This window comes from Natrix helvetica, assembly GCF_964273705.1.
Source record: "Natrix helvetica genome assembly, chromosome: Z".
Lineage (NCBI taxonomy): Eukaryota > Metazoa > Chordata > Lepidosauria > Squamata > Natricidae > Natrix > Natrix helvetica.
Window position 1 is genome coordinate 86,691,620 of NC_138554.1, and position 14,630 is coordinate 86,706,249.

Here is a 14,630-nt window from a genome sequence, read left to right on the forward strand (position 1 = left end):
GCGGTTGAGCAAATAGGCCCACCTGAGGTCGGCCGAACCGATGTGCTAGTTCCTGGAACAGAGTCGGATGTAGCTGCTGCTCCGTTTGGTCCACCGTGGTTCTGCTCAGCCAATCTGCCTGTACATTGGCTGTGCCGGAAATGTGCTCTGCCCGTAGTGATAACAGGTGAGTCTCCGCCCAATGATGCAGGCGTTCTGCTTCCAGCATCAAGATCCGGGACCTGGTGCCTCCCTGGCGGTTGACATGCGCCTTGGAGGCTACATTGTCCGTGAGAACCAACACGTGGTTGGCCATCACCAGGTCCCCGAAAGCTGCGGAGAGCTAGGCGAATCGCTTGGAGCTCCAACCAGTTGATGCTGTTTCGCAACTCCTGGGTGCTCCAGCAACCCTGCGCCACTCTGCCCAATGCATGGACTCCCCATCCAAATAGACTCGCGTCTGTTGTTACTATGACCCAGTCCAGCTCCTTGAAAAGGCACCCTCTGAGGATCTTGGAAGAAGTCCACCAACGGAGGGAATGCAGCACTTTGAGAGGCAAACGGACCTTGGTCTGTGAGTTGTCTGGTCTGAGCCCTCTGGAATGGGAGCAGAAACCACTGGAGAGGGCATGCGTGAAACCTTGACCACGGAACGACGTCTGTACATGAGATCATCTTCCCCAGCAGTTGGGAGAGCACCACGGGGGGAAGAGATTGCTGCATCTGCACCTGGCTCACCAGGGTCTGCAGGTTCTGGCGTCTTTCCTGGGATAGAGACACGATGCACCGTTCGGAGTCGATGATGGTCCCAAGGTAGAGTAGGGACGTGGTCGGGTGCAGATGGCTCTTCGGGAGGTTCAAGACGAAGCCAGGGAGCTGTAGTGCTTCGATTGTGGTCTGCAGATCCTGTCTCGCCATGTCTGGAGAAGACAACAGGATCAAGATGTCGTCTAAATAACAGTTGATTCTTATCGGGATTGATCTGAGGGATGCCGCAATCATCGCCAGCAGCTTCGTGAAGGTTCATGGGGCCAATGAGAGGCCGAATGGCAGGGCGCGGTATTGGAAATGGTGCCCCGCAAACTGGAATTGCAGGAACCTTCGGTGTGTATTGGCACTTGGAGGTATGCCTCCTTGTTGTGGCCCAGCAGGAGCCTTTGGAGTTGCCACCAGACTCCGAAAGCGAGGGTCCCTCTGAGTCAGCTCAGGAGGATGTGGAGGACCCTGGACAGGGTTCCGACTCTGAGCAGGGCACAGAGAGGCTGGTTGGCCACCAGGAGGCGCCTGAGGCATGGAGCAGTGGTGAAAGCCAAAGGAAGGAGGCTCCTGATGTCATGCCTTAGAGCAGTGGTTGCTCTGGACGAAGCTCTGGACGATGCATGTATCTTGTGTTTAGAGGCTCTAGTGGTAGATCTACCGGCCCTGGTGCTAGGCCCAGGGGTCTCAGATTGTAACGCGAGGGAACTGGGAGTTCCATTGCTGCCACCAGACACAGAAAGATCGGCCATAATGAGGGAGGAAAGAGAGAGAATTGAAAGGCTCAAGCTCACTGCTGATACCAGGGCAGACCGCTGAAAGAGTGGCGAACAAGCTCATTACGGTGCTAAACGATGGCGTCAAACCGACCTCTGCAGCACAGTGACTCACTTTGGCCTCAATCGCAATTGAGCGTGCAAGGCAAGCTCCGCCCCTTCCTATAGATGATCTGGCGGGAAAGCACTAATGGCCAAAATTGGCCTGTGGCAGCCCCCGCATTGGCGCAAAATTCAAATTGCAGGCAAAAAAATGGCCACCATTTTACACCCACCTGGAGGGGGGCGCCGGCCACCAGTTCGGCACGGCGCACTCACCCCTGCGCTGGGTGGCAACTTGTCTCGAGCAATGGCCGCTGGCAGCAATTTCGCGATGCCTTCCCCAGCAGCGGTGAAGAGAACAGCGAATCGAATGGGAGACAATATCGGCGGGCAATTGCGGCCCACGCTGACATGAGAACGGTGAACCGACTCTCACCGTGGCCTCACATCAGGGACAAGGGCAGCGAACTGACCCTCTGCTGATTAGACCCATTCAAGCGCTCCATGATCCAAGGTCTGGTGCACATTCCAGCGGCCGCTAGAGTCACAACGAACCGATAGCCCAACAGAAAAATACACAGACCGACAATTCACAGTCGAACTTACTACTTTTAGTAAGTAAGAAGGAATCCAAGTCAAAAGAGCTAATTTTGTCTATTATCCTAGAGGAGAAAATTTTCTGCAGCTCTTTAAGGCTGGACTGAGTTAAAAAACTGGATTACCTCAGTCAGAGGAGGCGTGGTCAACAATTAAGTAACTCAGTCTCTGAGTTGAAGCATGAATCAATATTTATTTTATTTTCTGAGTCTATTCAGGTTTGCATTGCATCACAGCCTTTCCTTGAGTTCATTCACTTCTCTCCTTTATGTAATTGGGATGATTTATCCCCCAGATGATTCTTCAGAAACTTTTTTGATACTGTGTTTCCCTGAAAATAAGACAAGGTCTTATTTTCTTTTGGCTACCGAAATATGGCCTTGGTCTTATTATCAGGGGGTCTTATTATTTTGGGGGTGCAGGAGGTCACTTCCCCCGCTCACGGGCCTGTCCTCCCCCGCTCGCGCACCTCCCAGTCCTCACGTCGATGTGCACCCACCACCAGCACCTGCACGGAAGCCACGGCCTGGACCAGCTCTCTTCAGGACCAGGGCCACTGCTGCCGCCGCCATCCCAGGACTGAGGATGGCTTCTTTTGAGGCTTCCAAACCCCGGAGGTTTGCTGCTGAGTCTTCCGGGAGCTGGGGCAGAGTGTCTTCCGGCAGTGGCTGTTCTGGGAGTGCCCTTCCTGCTCTATGATTCTGCCCCAGCTGCTGGAAGACTCTCTGCCCTGGCTCCCAGAAGACTCGGCAACAGACTTCCGGAGTTTGGAAGCCACAGAAGAAGCCATCCTCAGTGCTGGGATGGTGGTGGCAGCGGCAGGCCTGCAGGGAGAACTGGGCTAAGTTGTGGAGAGGACTGGAAGGCACACGAGTGGGGGGGAACAGGCACTCGTGCATCCCCCCCTCCAGTCCCCCACTCACTGACCCAGTGGCATCCTGAAGGCACCAAGCCACGCGAATGCTGATCCCCCCTCCCCCCTGCTCATGTGGCTTGGTGCCTTTGGGATACCGCTGGGTTGGTGAGTGCTGCTCTGCCAGGCTGGAGGGGGTGCTTGTCCACTGGACTTATTTTTGGGGAGGGTGTATATTTTTGCCCACCCCCAAAATCTGGCATGGCTTTATTTTCAGGATATGTCATATTTTCAGGGAAACATGGTAGCATTTAAGGAAGGGTCAATACAAACAGATGACTCACAGCAGTTTATTACATTATTTTCCAACATACACCCATTCTCTGCTTTCTTTAATGCTTATCAAGCATGAATAGTACTATGCTTTTTTCTTATATGTACACATGTCTATATCAGAATTGAAACAAATAAAGCTCATGCAGCAGAGGGAATGAGAGGTGTCATAGATATTAGTCAGTTACATAGTAAGTTTCAAGACAGATATGATGGTGGGAGTTTTTTCCATTCTCTGAATTCTGAGTTTACATTTAGTACCTATAATTAATAAATCATCTAGCAGGAGCAATTTGTTATAAACAGAACACTGCTCCTTTTTTATATAAAAGCATCAATTAATATTCAGAGAGTAATATTGTTATAAAGCTGCAAAAACAAGCTGAAATCTATTGTAATTTCAAATTAACACATCTACTGTAGCAAAATCTTTCTTGTATCAGATGGATGAACATATATCACAAAATAAATGTTAAGTCTTCAAGGAGTTATATCTACCGTATTTTTCAGAGTATAAGATGCACCTTTTTCCCTCAAAAAAGAGGCTGAAAATCTGGGTGCGTCTTATACACTGAATACAGCATTTTTTGCCTCCCGAAACCCCACCCCCTTCACCAAAATGGCTGTACATAGCCTCTAGGCACATTTTTTGCTCAATTTTACCCCCGCCCAGGCCCCAAGAGCACTCTATAAGCTTCCTAGAGGCTATCCATGCCCCCCCTTTTTTTTTACAAAAATGGGCCCGTTTTTTGCTTGTTTTTGCCCCTACCCCCTAAAAGCTATTCATGCCTTTTTTTGGGAAAAAAAACAGGCCATTTTTGTGAGGTTTGCAGAGTGCAAAAACTTTTTTTTTAATTTGCCTCTTCAAAACCTTGATGTGTCTTATACTCCGAAAAATACGGTACCTCAAACAAAATATCTAGTTTTATTGTTTTCTGTCATTTTAAGAACAATGCTTAAGCAATAGGATGTGAAAAGAACTTTATGAAAACATCTGAGTTTATTCATATCAAGCAGTTATCATAGGACCAACCATTCTTACACAGAAGTGAAAGTACTTTCAAAGGGCCTTATAAGTCCTGTTCCTATTGAGTCCATCTACTACAATGTGGGGAAAATACATACCTTATCAAATAGACAAAACTATCCAACTCTACGATTACAAGCTGAAAAATCTACTGCATATCTGTTTTATCAATCCAACATTTATTTATAAAAATACATAATTTATATCTGATTATTCATGCAGTTTAAATATAGGCTACAAAAATGAAGTTTTACATTTTGTTCAAAATCTTATGTGAATAACTTATATATAGATTTGAACTACCAGCTGCAGAGATGACAGTGAATCTATTACTTAGAATCATTATTAAGAAATATTGCAATTAGGGCTGATGAGCAAAAAGCATGCACGAGAAGCAATACCAAATTCAGTTTATTTCAAAACCAATCATGCAAACATCTATGTAAATGATCCTGCAAACAAAATTTATAAGAAATATCTGACACTGTGCTTTCAAACTTACGTGCTAAGTTGAAATCTAACAAAATTTTTAATATTATTATAAATTCCTTTACCCTCTTCAATAGCAAACCTGAAATACAAAAAGAAAGATAGAATGCTTAAAGAAAATGAAAAGTGAAAATGTAAAGAATTGGACATCATCCTGAAAACTCAATGCTTTAATTTAATTTAATTTAATTTACATTCAGTGTTATCTAAAATACTTTAAAAAATTAATTTGGTCTCTTTCAGCTTCTGTATATAAAATTAATCAAAATCAGAAGGAATGTGGTAGCCCTATAAACAATTAACAAATTTTATTAAAAGGCCTAACACTTTGCCTGCTTTTCCTGAAATTCATGACTTTTTCATCATCTGGACCCATAGAAAATGATTTCTCATTCAAATACATCAAGATTTCAACAATTTCAGTCCCATCATGAATCTTAACTTTTACTTGTATAATAAAATTTTACAACATAGATATAATATAGGAATGCTACAGATTGCCATGCATATATACATGCTTCTAGCTTACATCAAGAACACCCACAATCATATTTGTTTAGAACCAAACTCTATGCTACAACTATACTAGAATTGCTCAACTAAAGGAATTAATCCAGTATTATTTTTAAAAAATTAGTTAAATTAATCCAGCAGACATTCAGTAGGTTACTATATCCACCCAATGAAATCAATAGTAAAATCAATTAAGCCAAACTGATTCCAAGGAATGAATACCTATTAAAAGACAGCTCACCAAAATCAAACATCACCACTGCCTGTCATCTATAGTTCACAATTTAGGTCTCTCAATTAAGAAGTTATAACCAAAACTAGATAATGACAGTTCACTTTTTGAAATACTAGGTTCATACTTGCAAACAGATAACTAACCAACTTGAAGCAAATTCTCGCAAGAAACAAGCAACAGAATAATGATGATAAAATGGAAATTTTGAATTTGAAGTCCTTAATTTGCACCTGGTAATAACTCAAAGCATAACCATGAGTCTGCTGGCATTCCATAGCATATTCCTCCATTTTTGTTTGTTGAAGGTCATTTGTAAAGTGACCTCAGCAACAAACTCTCACATTTGCGTCCACATTTATGCCAATAACTTCATGATAGCCCCCCAACTTTATTCACTACATTAAATTGATGTTTTCAAATCCTTTTCATATTTTGTGAGATATTCCATTTTCTACCAGCAATGCTCCTTTGATTCTATATAGGACAAATAGGCTACACCTTGCACAAAATAAATTAATTGATAACAAGTTTGCAAATAGGGCGCCACAATGGGAAAGTTCGGAGGAAGCTGCCTGCCTGCATAGAGCACCAACTTGTCTCTCCACCGAAATGGTGCCCATTTATCTACTCGCATAGGACATGCTTTCAAACTGCTAATGGGAAGGATCTGAGGTGAGAATTCATCCCGGCATAAAGCGCTAGTGCTAGAACTTGAACTGCTGGAGCAGACCATGTTCAGCATGATTAAACCACTGAGCCACTGCACCTCTTTGAATAGGATTATTCTATGGAATGCCAATTACTTTCTACACAAATGACACCATACAAATAATAAAATTATTATGTTACACCCAGAATGACCCTATAATTCAAACGTACATTATTGTTTGAAAGTCATCATCCAACAGGATCATATCAGCAGCTTCTTTACAAACATCAGTGCCGGTCTGCCCCATTGCAACTCCAATATCTGCAGCTTTTAGTGCTACTGCATCATTCACTCCATCTCCTGTCATAGCAACTACTTCACCATTATTTTGAAGTGACTAAGAGAAAAAAAAAGTCAAAATATTTTTCTAGTCTAAGATTTTATAATGAACATATGCATTTAAACATTGCCTACCTCCTTTTATGAAGGTGAAGATTTCATGAACTCTAATATACACATCTATATACTAGTAAAACCCATGTGCCCTTTTGTTTGTAAACTCAACTCAACTCAGCCAAGTCAACTGGGTTAATTTGGAAAGTATTATTAAAACAGAGTACTTTAAATAGACTAACTTATAGAATGCTAGGAACAATGATTCCTGTGAGAATGAAATTTGGGGAAATTATGACCACTTCTACGCCATTGGATTGCTAACTCTTCATTACTGTTGCCATGTTAGTCAGCAGCACGTTTCTTATTTCCAGTCCTCACTGACAACTTCCCAAAAGTTAACGGAGAAGCCAGAAAGAACTGTTAAGTTGATTGCTGTTGCAAACCCTCCCTGCCACTTTCCCACTAGCAAAGCCTTTGCATTGGGAAGCTGGCAGAGAATGTCAGCAATGAGGAAAACAGCAGGGAAGGTCATCTGGCAGCAACTACTTACCTGCAAGAAAGGAAAGGAAAGGAAAGGAGAGGAGAAAGAACAGGAGGGGGGAGAAAGATAAATGGAAGGGGTAGGAGAAGGGAAAAGAAAGATTTTTGATGCTTCCTGAAAACCTCCCACTGGGAAACTCAATGGAGAAGATGAAAGTTGCTTCTGATTATTTTGTCTCACTATGATCATTTTGTTTCTCGTTTAGGTAAACAAATATATTTGAAACAATAACCCAATAAATCATGGGTTGTCTCGTATGAGATAAATGTATGTTATTGAAAGTTATTTAACTTGTTTTTTGAAATTAATTGTATAAATACTGACTGGCTGAAATCAATGTTTCAAAGAAAACATTTTAATTTTAATTATCCCAGAATATTTTTAATGTTGCCTTGTAGCCTAAATAGCGGCATTCTCTTCAAGAGCTCTAAAGAATTTCAGCTGGTTGTTTTTGAATTAAAGAATGCTTGTTTTGAAAGTAGAAACATACCTTAACAATTTTCAGTTTATGTCTGGGGCTGGCTCTGTAGAAGACTGCTACCTAAGAGGTGGAAACATTAAGATTTTAATTATTGTAAAAGTTAGGCTTTATAATGTTAATGTGCATTCATATGGCCTACCTCTCTCATTCTCATCACATCTCCTACTATGATTCCAATGGGGAAAAAAAAGTTAAATGCTCCAAAACCTATAATGACACTATTTCCATTTTAAGTAAATACAATGCTCTCAGTAGGAAATATAAATAACTCCATATAAGACGAAGACATTTTTAAAAGTTAAGAGATCCTGTATACATTATCTAAAGAAGTTTCTGGGAAAAGAGCAGTCTTGAGACATAAATTGTGTTTATAAATATTTACAAAAATAATATAACAATAGCATTTACATCCATACCGTGTTTCCCCGAAAATAAGACACGCCCTGCTAATAAGCCCAATTGAGCTTTTCAGAGCATGCGCCATAAGCCCTCTCCCGAAAATAAGCCCACCCCAAACTATTTAAGCGCATGCACAACTGGTCACCACCATTACCATTTTACCACCTATCGGTACAGCTTCCAGGGCAAAAAGAGGGCCTGCCACAAAAAGAGCTGCAGGCCAAGCAAAGTGCTTCATGCCCTGCAAAGGATTTATTAGATTTTCTAGCTCAGACCCGAGGCAACTGAAACTCGACATAAAACACTTTCTCCTTCCGTCGCTCTCTCTTTCTCCCTTCCCTTCCTCCAACTGGCTGGCGGCTAACTGTCTCTTGACCCCAAAAGGCCGGGGTGAAGAGTATCTCTCCCAAAGGCCCGTGAGAAAGGGCTGGGGACGGAAGAGAAGGATGAACAGCCAGGTGCCCCACAGCGGAGGCGAAGTGATAAGAGGTGGTGACTGGTGGAGAAACCCTGGGAGCGAAATAGGTGGGCGAAGGGCAGGAGGAAAACAGTCCCATTCCACGCTAGGACGCACATCTCGCTTCTCCCCCCCCACTCCTCGCTAAAGGGACATCAAGGAAGGGAAGAAGCCAGGCAGTTGTTACATTGGGAGTGGGGTGGGAGGTGGCAGGCTGGCAACGCACCTCGCACCCCATTCCCTCTCATACAAAAAGAACACCTCCCACCAAGCCCCAATGATAATGGCGGGCTGGCTGCTTCCCTTCCCGAATGTCCCTTTAGTGAGGGGTAGCAGTGGGGGGAGAAGCGAGACGCATGTCCTAGTGCTACAGGAGACTGCAGCTCCGCTGCGTTCCTTGCCCTTGTAAAAAAAACTTTGTGAGTTCAACGTACGAGGTTTTTTTTACAAGGGGCTTCACTGGACGAATGGGTGAGGAACGCAGCGGGGTTGAACAGGTAAGAGGCACGCCTCGCTTCTCCCCCCCCACCTGCCATCCCTCGCTAAAGGGGCGGCGGGGAAGGGAACCAGGCAGGCTGCCTTTACCATTGGGGCGAGCTGGGTGTTGTTGGGCTGTGTGTGCACCTCTTACCTTTCCAGGTCCGTTGCGTTCCTCGCCATTGTGTTCATGGAAGCCCCTGGTAAAAAGAAAAAAGAAAATAAACCCTTCTCGCGACTTCAATAAGTTTGATAGAACCCACGAGAAGGATTTTTTTTAACAGTGGCTTCCCTGGACACAATGGTGAGGAACGCGACAGAGCTGGAAAGGTAAAAGGCATGCCTCTGGAGCACCGTACTGGAAGGGTACCCACACCGGGACATACTGGTCATAGCCCACCACTGCTTCAATCTGTTCTACCCAGTGCAAAGAGGAAACATGTCAGTAGTTTGGAGAGTGGCATCAAGATGGCCATGCCAACCCAGCTGGCTGGCCATGCCTACTCAGATGGCCATGCCTGCCTGCCCCCCTTCCCCTGAGGTCAACCACAACCCTGATCAGCCCTCAATGAAATTGAGTTTGACACCCCTATTGTATGGAATGCATTATGCCAGTCAAAAAACAAAAACAAAAAACCCCTCTTAAATCATTCTTACTGAAATATAAAAAATAATTTCTCAAGATAAAAATGAACAGGAACATCTGGGTAAAGAAAGAATATTTTATAGATGCACAATTTTGTCAAATGTGACTTTCTTTTTAAAGAATATTGTGTTGCATTACTGAAACAAATGCTGAAAGAGAACATACAACTATATTTATTTGTTCATAACTATAGCTATAAGTGAGAAAATTATTTTCTAGCTTTTTAATTAATAAATACATTAATATGTATAAACATAACTTTACAATATATATTATAAAGCACTGAAATCTACTTCTGTCCAAACTCAAAAAATCTCTATCCTCTAAGATCACTTCCCCTCAATTTATAATTAACCTTAGGTGCTATTTGTGAAAGTTGCTGTATATCCAATGCATCCACTTCTTCACCCGAGATTGATTGAGAACTTTTAGAATACACTCCCAAGCGACTGGCTAGAAAAAGGAAAGGAAAGAAAATTACTAAGCAACTAAAGGACCCAATGGACTTGGATTCAGTGGAATTGCTAAATTCTCAGTAATCATTTTGTTATCTAGTCATATGTGTAAAAACATGGAAAATACATATTCTACTACATACTAACACTTAGGTGTATTATCTATGTGTGTTTGCACGCATAGACATGCATGCGCGCACACACACACACATAAATTTCGTTTCAGTATATTGTTAGAAAAGCTTGAGAGTCTAAGAAATATTTATAGTTCCACATTGTCTTTTGAAATAAGGCTAGCAAATGCACTTATTCTTGTAGTAGGACAAAAAGCAATAATAAAATATAATACTTCAGTTTGCAAGTATAAAATTAAATTATTAAAGAAGTTATTATGAAAACCTGCTTGTATAATTGATTGGTCTTTTAAGAAACTCAAACACGCCTATAGCCTTTTCTGTCTGCAACTATCTTGTAGCTTCAGAAATATTAAAAACACAGTTTCTTCTTAATAACTTTCCTGAGATATCGGAGATAAAAGATCTACAGGTGATCCTTAAACTCTTATTGGTACAAGATAAAAGCAATGTGTAATAGGAGGACATCATTCTTATGAATTAGGTGCCTATAAATCATCTGCTATTTCAGATATGTTGGACTAATTGCCAGTACAAGGCAAACCAACATCCACACTTTTCTCTGTTCTATGAATGTGGGATATTTAAGCCAAAAATGCAAGCTTCCAAAATTCTCTTTGGAATAAAGAGTGATCTGGAGATTGCCCATGTATACTCTAAACATTATATTTTAATAGCAAAAAAATGACAATTTTATGGCTGTTTGTGATTAACTGGGAATCACGGATTCCATTATACTCTGGGAAAGAAATGCAGCCTTTCATGGAGTCATCTTTTTAAACACTTTGGAATTTTACTTTTTAGACTGCTTTTTTAAGCTTGAAAAACTTTCAGAACTGCAAGTCTACCAACCACTGGGCAACTTTCCTTTCAATACATTAAAAAAGAAATAACATTATTTTCAGCTTTGTAAAATCTTTATTTTTTGCAATATATAACAAAGGGTGATTTAAGAGTTGGTATGGGGAAGATTATAAATTTGACGCCTTCCTGAAACTAATTTAAAGACTTTGGAAATCAATTAAAAATATCCTTCATGTGGTGATGCATTAGCAGATTTCAAGATTAATAAATAGACAATTATATAATTTATAAATTATATAAAAATAGAAAATCAAACAGAACTGACAAATGTAGGGTTTAAGATTGAAAAGGAAATAAAATATCTGGATGTCAGTATAATAAATATGAATAATGTTATTTCAAAATAACTATATTAAGACATGAAATAAAGTTTAAAACTGGAAGAAATTTCAAGTATCATTGTTTAGGAGAATTTCTGTAATAAAAATAAATTGTTTAGAAAAGGGGTATCAAACTCAAGTCCGTGGGCCAGATTTGGCCCGCGGGATGCTTACATCTGGCCTGCAGGGCCAGCCTGGAAATAACAAAGGACCGCCCCGTGGTGCCTCTGTTATCTCTACAGCAGTCTGGCAGCCAAAAATGGGTTGGGGGGGGGGGGTTGATACCTGACTGCAGCCTAAAGAAGTCTGGCGGCTGAAAACGGGCTGGGACATTTTCAACCTGTTTTCAGCCTCTATGGCCTCCTACAGCATTCTAGTGGCTGCAAACGGGCTACAAGGGTGTGTGTGGGGGGGTGTTGTTGGGTCATTTTCAGCCCCCACAACCACCTACAACAGTCTGGCGGATCAAAAACAGGCTGCAGGAGGGCACGTTTTATGTTTCTTTCTCAGCCCATGCACTCTATCTTCTTTCTGGCTGGCTGTTTGTACATGATTCCTGGTTTCATCCAGTTTAAAAATATGGAACAGGACTAATCCAAAGAGTTTGCTCATTTATCTGTGGCTGTAATCTAATTTGCTTGGTTTTGACGCCATGTGATCAGCTAATTTGCTACTGCCCGCCGGCTCCCTGATAAGATTTTTGCGGGGGGGGGGAAGCTCCTTGCCTCCGTCTCTTTTTCTCCCTCCTCGCTTCTTGGGGCTCCACCAATGGGGGAGCAAGGCCCGCCCAGCGCCAGGCTTTGGGCTAACACAGAGGTCTGCAAAGGTGGCTGTTTTAAGACTGGTGGACTTCAACTCTCAGAATTCTGGGAGTTGAAGTCCACCAGTCTTAAGAGCCAATTTTGCAGATCCCTGCCTGGGCTAATATGATTGATGCCCTTGGTGGACTTCAACTCTCAGAATTCTGGGAGTTGAAGTCCACCAGTCTTAAGAGCCAATTTTGCAGATCCCTGCCTGGGCTAATATGATTGATGCCCTTGGTGGACTTCAACTCTCAGAATTCTGGGAGTTGAAGTCCACCAGTCTTAAGAGCCAATTTTGCAGATCCCTGCCTGGGCTAATATGATTGATGCCCTTGGTGGACTTCAACTCTCAGAATTCTGGGAGTTGAAGTCCACCAGTCTTAAGAGCCAATTTTGCAGATCCCTGGGCTAATATGATTGATGCCCTTGGTGGACTTCAACTCTCAGAATTCTGGGAGTTGAAGTCCACCAGTTTTAAGAGCCAATTTTGCAGATCCCTGCCTGGGCTAATATGATTGATGCCTTTGGTGGACTATAAAAACTAAATACAGAGAGAGACTGAGAGCTGTTGATGAAGAGCTACGTGTGTGTCTTTCTTCGATTCCAGCCAGAATATCAGCTTTGTGTTCAGCCAAACAGGCCCAGGTTGCGCACTGAATAAAGTATTTTATAATTTTTCATATTTCTGTTTACTTACTATTTCATAATAAAGTAATTATAAAATACTTTCTTTGTGTTTATTTGATTCCTATTCAAGAGAATTACTTTATATATAGTCAATATAGGCGCAGAGTTAAATTTTTTAACATTTTCTAATGGTGGTGTGCCTCGTGATTTTTTTCATGAAACAAGTGTGCCTTTGCCCAAAAAAGGTTGAAAAACACTGGTCTAGAAAGTGTTTTTGCTTCCAATACCTGTTTTGACAACCAATGTCAACCAATTTGCTGCATAAAACATTAAAAAGGACCTTAGGATTTATCTTTTTGTTCATTATATGGATTAGAGAGAGAAGAAAATTATATTGTAACCATAGAGTAAGAGATAAACTTATAACTGTATTTATACTTGTATATATGTAAGAAAATCAGAAGCTACTCCTTTTATCTTTTTTTGCTTCTTTTCTCTTTTTCTTTCTTTCCTTTCTTGAACTTTTAGCTTCTCTTTTTTTTAATTTTTTGTATTACCTTGTATTAGTTTTTAATCTCCTTTAAAAAATAAAACATATATGTATATGTATGTGTGTGAATGTGTTTGGGTGCGAGTGAATGAGTGAGTAGCTGAAATGTTGTAATTGGGGAATAGGCAATAATAATAGAAAAAATAAGTACGTTTTAATATGTAAGTAACACAGAAGTATATGGAATGCAATATTTTTAAAAAGTCTCACAGTGTTTTTTTATTCTACATTTTATAAAGACAGAATTTTTTTAAAATAAGCTTTATTGGCCATTATCTAAACAACTATTTATTATAATGTAAGATGTTTCTACTTGCCCAGCATTGTTGGGATTTTACTAAGAATAACTAAACTTCATATTGTATTCTTTTTTTATGGAGTATTTCTATACTATCCGCAAAGTGTTTTGTCATGCACTGATGGAGTTGCTTGGAAAAACACACACAGCTATGATAGTGTTTCCTTAAGATCATGGATTTGGTTTTACACTTCATGTCCCCAGTTTCAAAATCAACTCAAAATCAACATATATTGGCAAAATAATTATTAATAAAAGTTCACAGAAAAAATGTCTGTTCATACCAATGGCAACTGCAGTCTCCTGTGAATCCCCAGTGATCATTTTTATTGCTACTCCTGAAGTAATAAGCGCAGCAACAGCTTCTTTTACACCAGTCCTAGGAGGATCAATAATTCCAACCAGACCGAGGAAGGATAGCTGTCCAAGCTCAGGACCAGAAGCTAAAGCCAGAACTTTCAAAATAAAAGAAATAGTATTACTAGCTATGCCACTGATTTAAGGCAACAGAAAATATATAATTATTTTTCTTCAAGTATGAGAAGAATGTTAATAGAATAATATGCAGGTGGTATCCAAAGAGACTCTAAGAAATTCCAAAAATAGTTTTTTATAAGCAATCAGTTAACGTTAATGTAAAATGAAATAAAACCAATCTCTTTTCCTAATCTGAGGGAAAATATTATAAAAATGCATATTTCTGTTCTTATTTAGTAATTTTCTTTAATCTAGATAATTCGATACAGTGTTTAATCAGACTTCCAAGTATTCCACTCTCAATTTTAAATATAAATACATAAGACAATGCTATAAAACTAGGTCCCTGATTAAACTGAACCTTTAATTTAGCCTACTTCAACTCATTCTCTTTTTATATTCTGGAGAGAAAAAATTAAAGTTACATTGCCACTTGGTATAGGCTTGCTCAGAGTT

The 14,630-nt window shown here is 40.8% G+C and overlaps 1 protein-coding gene across 6 annotated transcripts in view; it reads right to left on the minus strand.

Moving 5' to 3' along the window:
- ATP2C1 (ATPase secretory pathway Ca2+ transporting 1) overlaps nucleotides 1-14,630 on the minus strand; it is a gene marked incomplete at its 3' end in the record, with an annotated part of 75,480 nt that overhangs the window by 6,591 nt on the left and 54,259 nt on the right. For all 6 annotated transcript variants that reach the window (XR_014176805.1, XM_081971072.1, XM_081971074.1 and 3 more), the window contains 5 exons: nucleotides 13,982-14,152; nucleotides 10,002-10,099; nucleotides 7,677-7,727; nucleotides 6,480-6,646; nucleotides 4,866-4,934 (listed from right to left, as the gene is read on the minus strand). Coding sequence is in view for 5 of the 6 variants with exons in the window: in XM_081971072.1 (XP_081827198.1) it covers nucleotides 4,866-4,934; nucleotides 6,480-6,646; nucleotides 7,677-7,727; nucleotides 10,002-10,099; nucleotides 13,982-14,152 (556 nt within the window). The remainder of the gene's footprint in view (nucleotides 1-4,865; nucleotides 4,935-6,479; nucleotides 6,647-7,676; nucleotides 7,728-10,001; nucleotides 10,100-13,981; nucleotides 14,153-14,630) is intronic.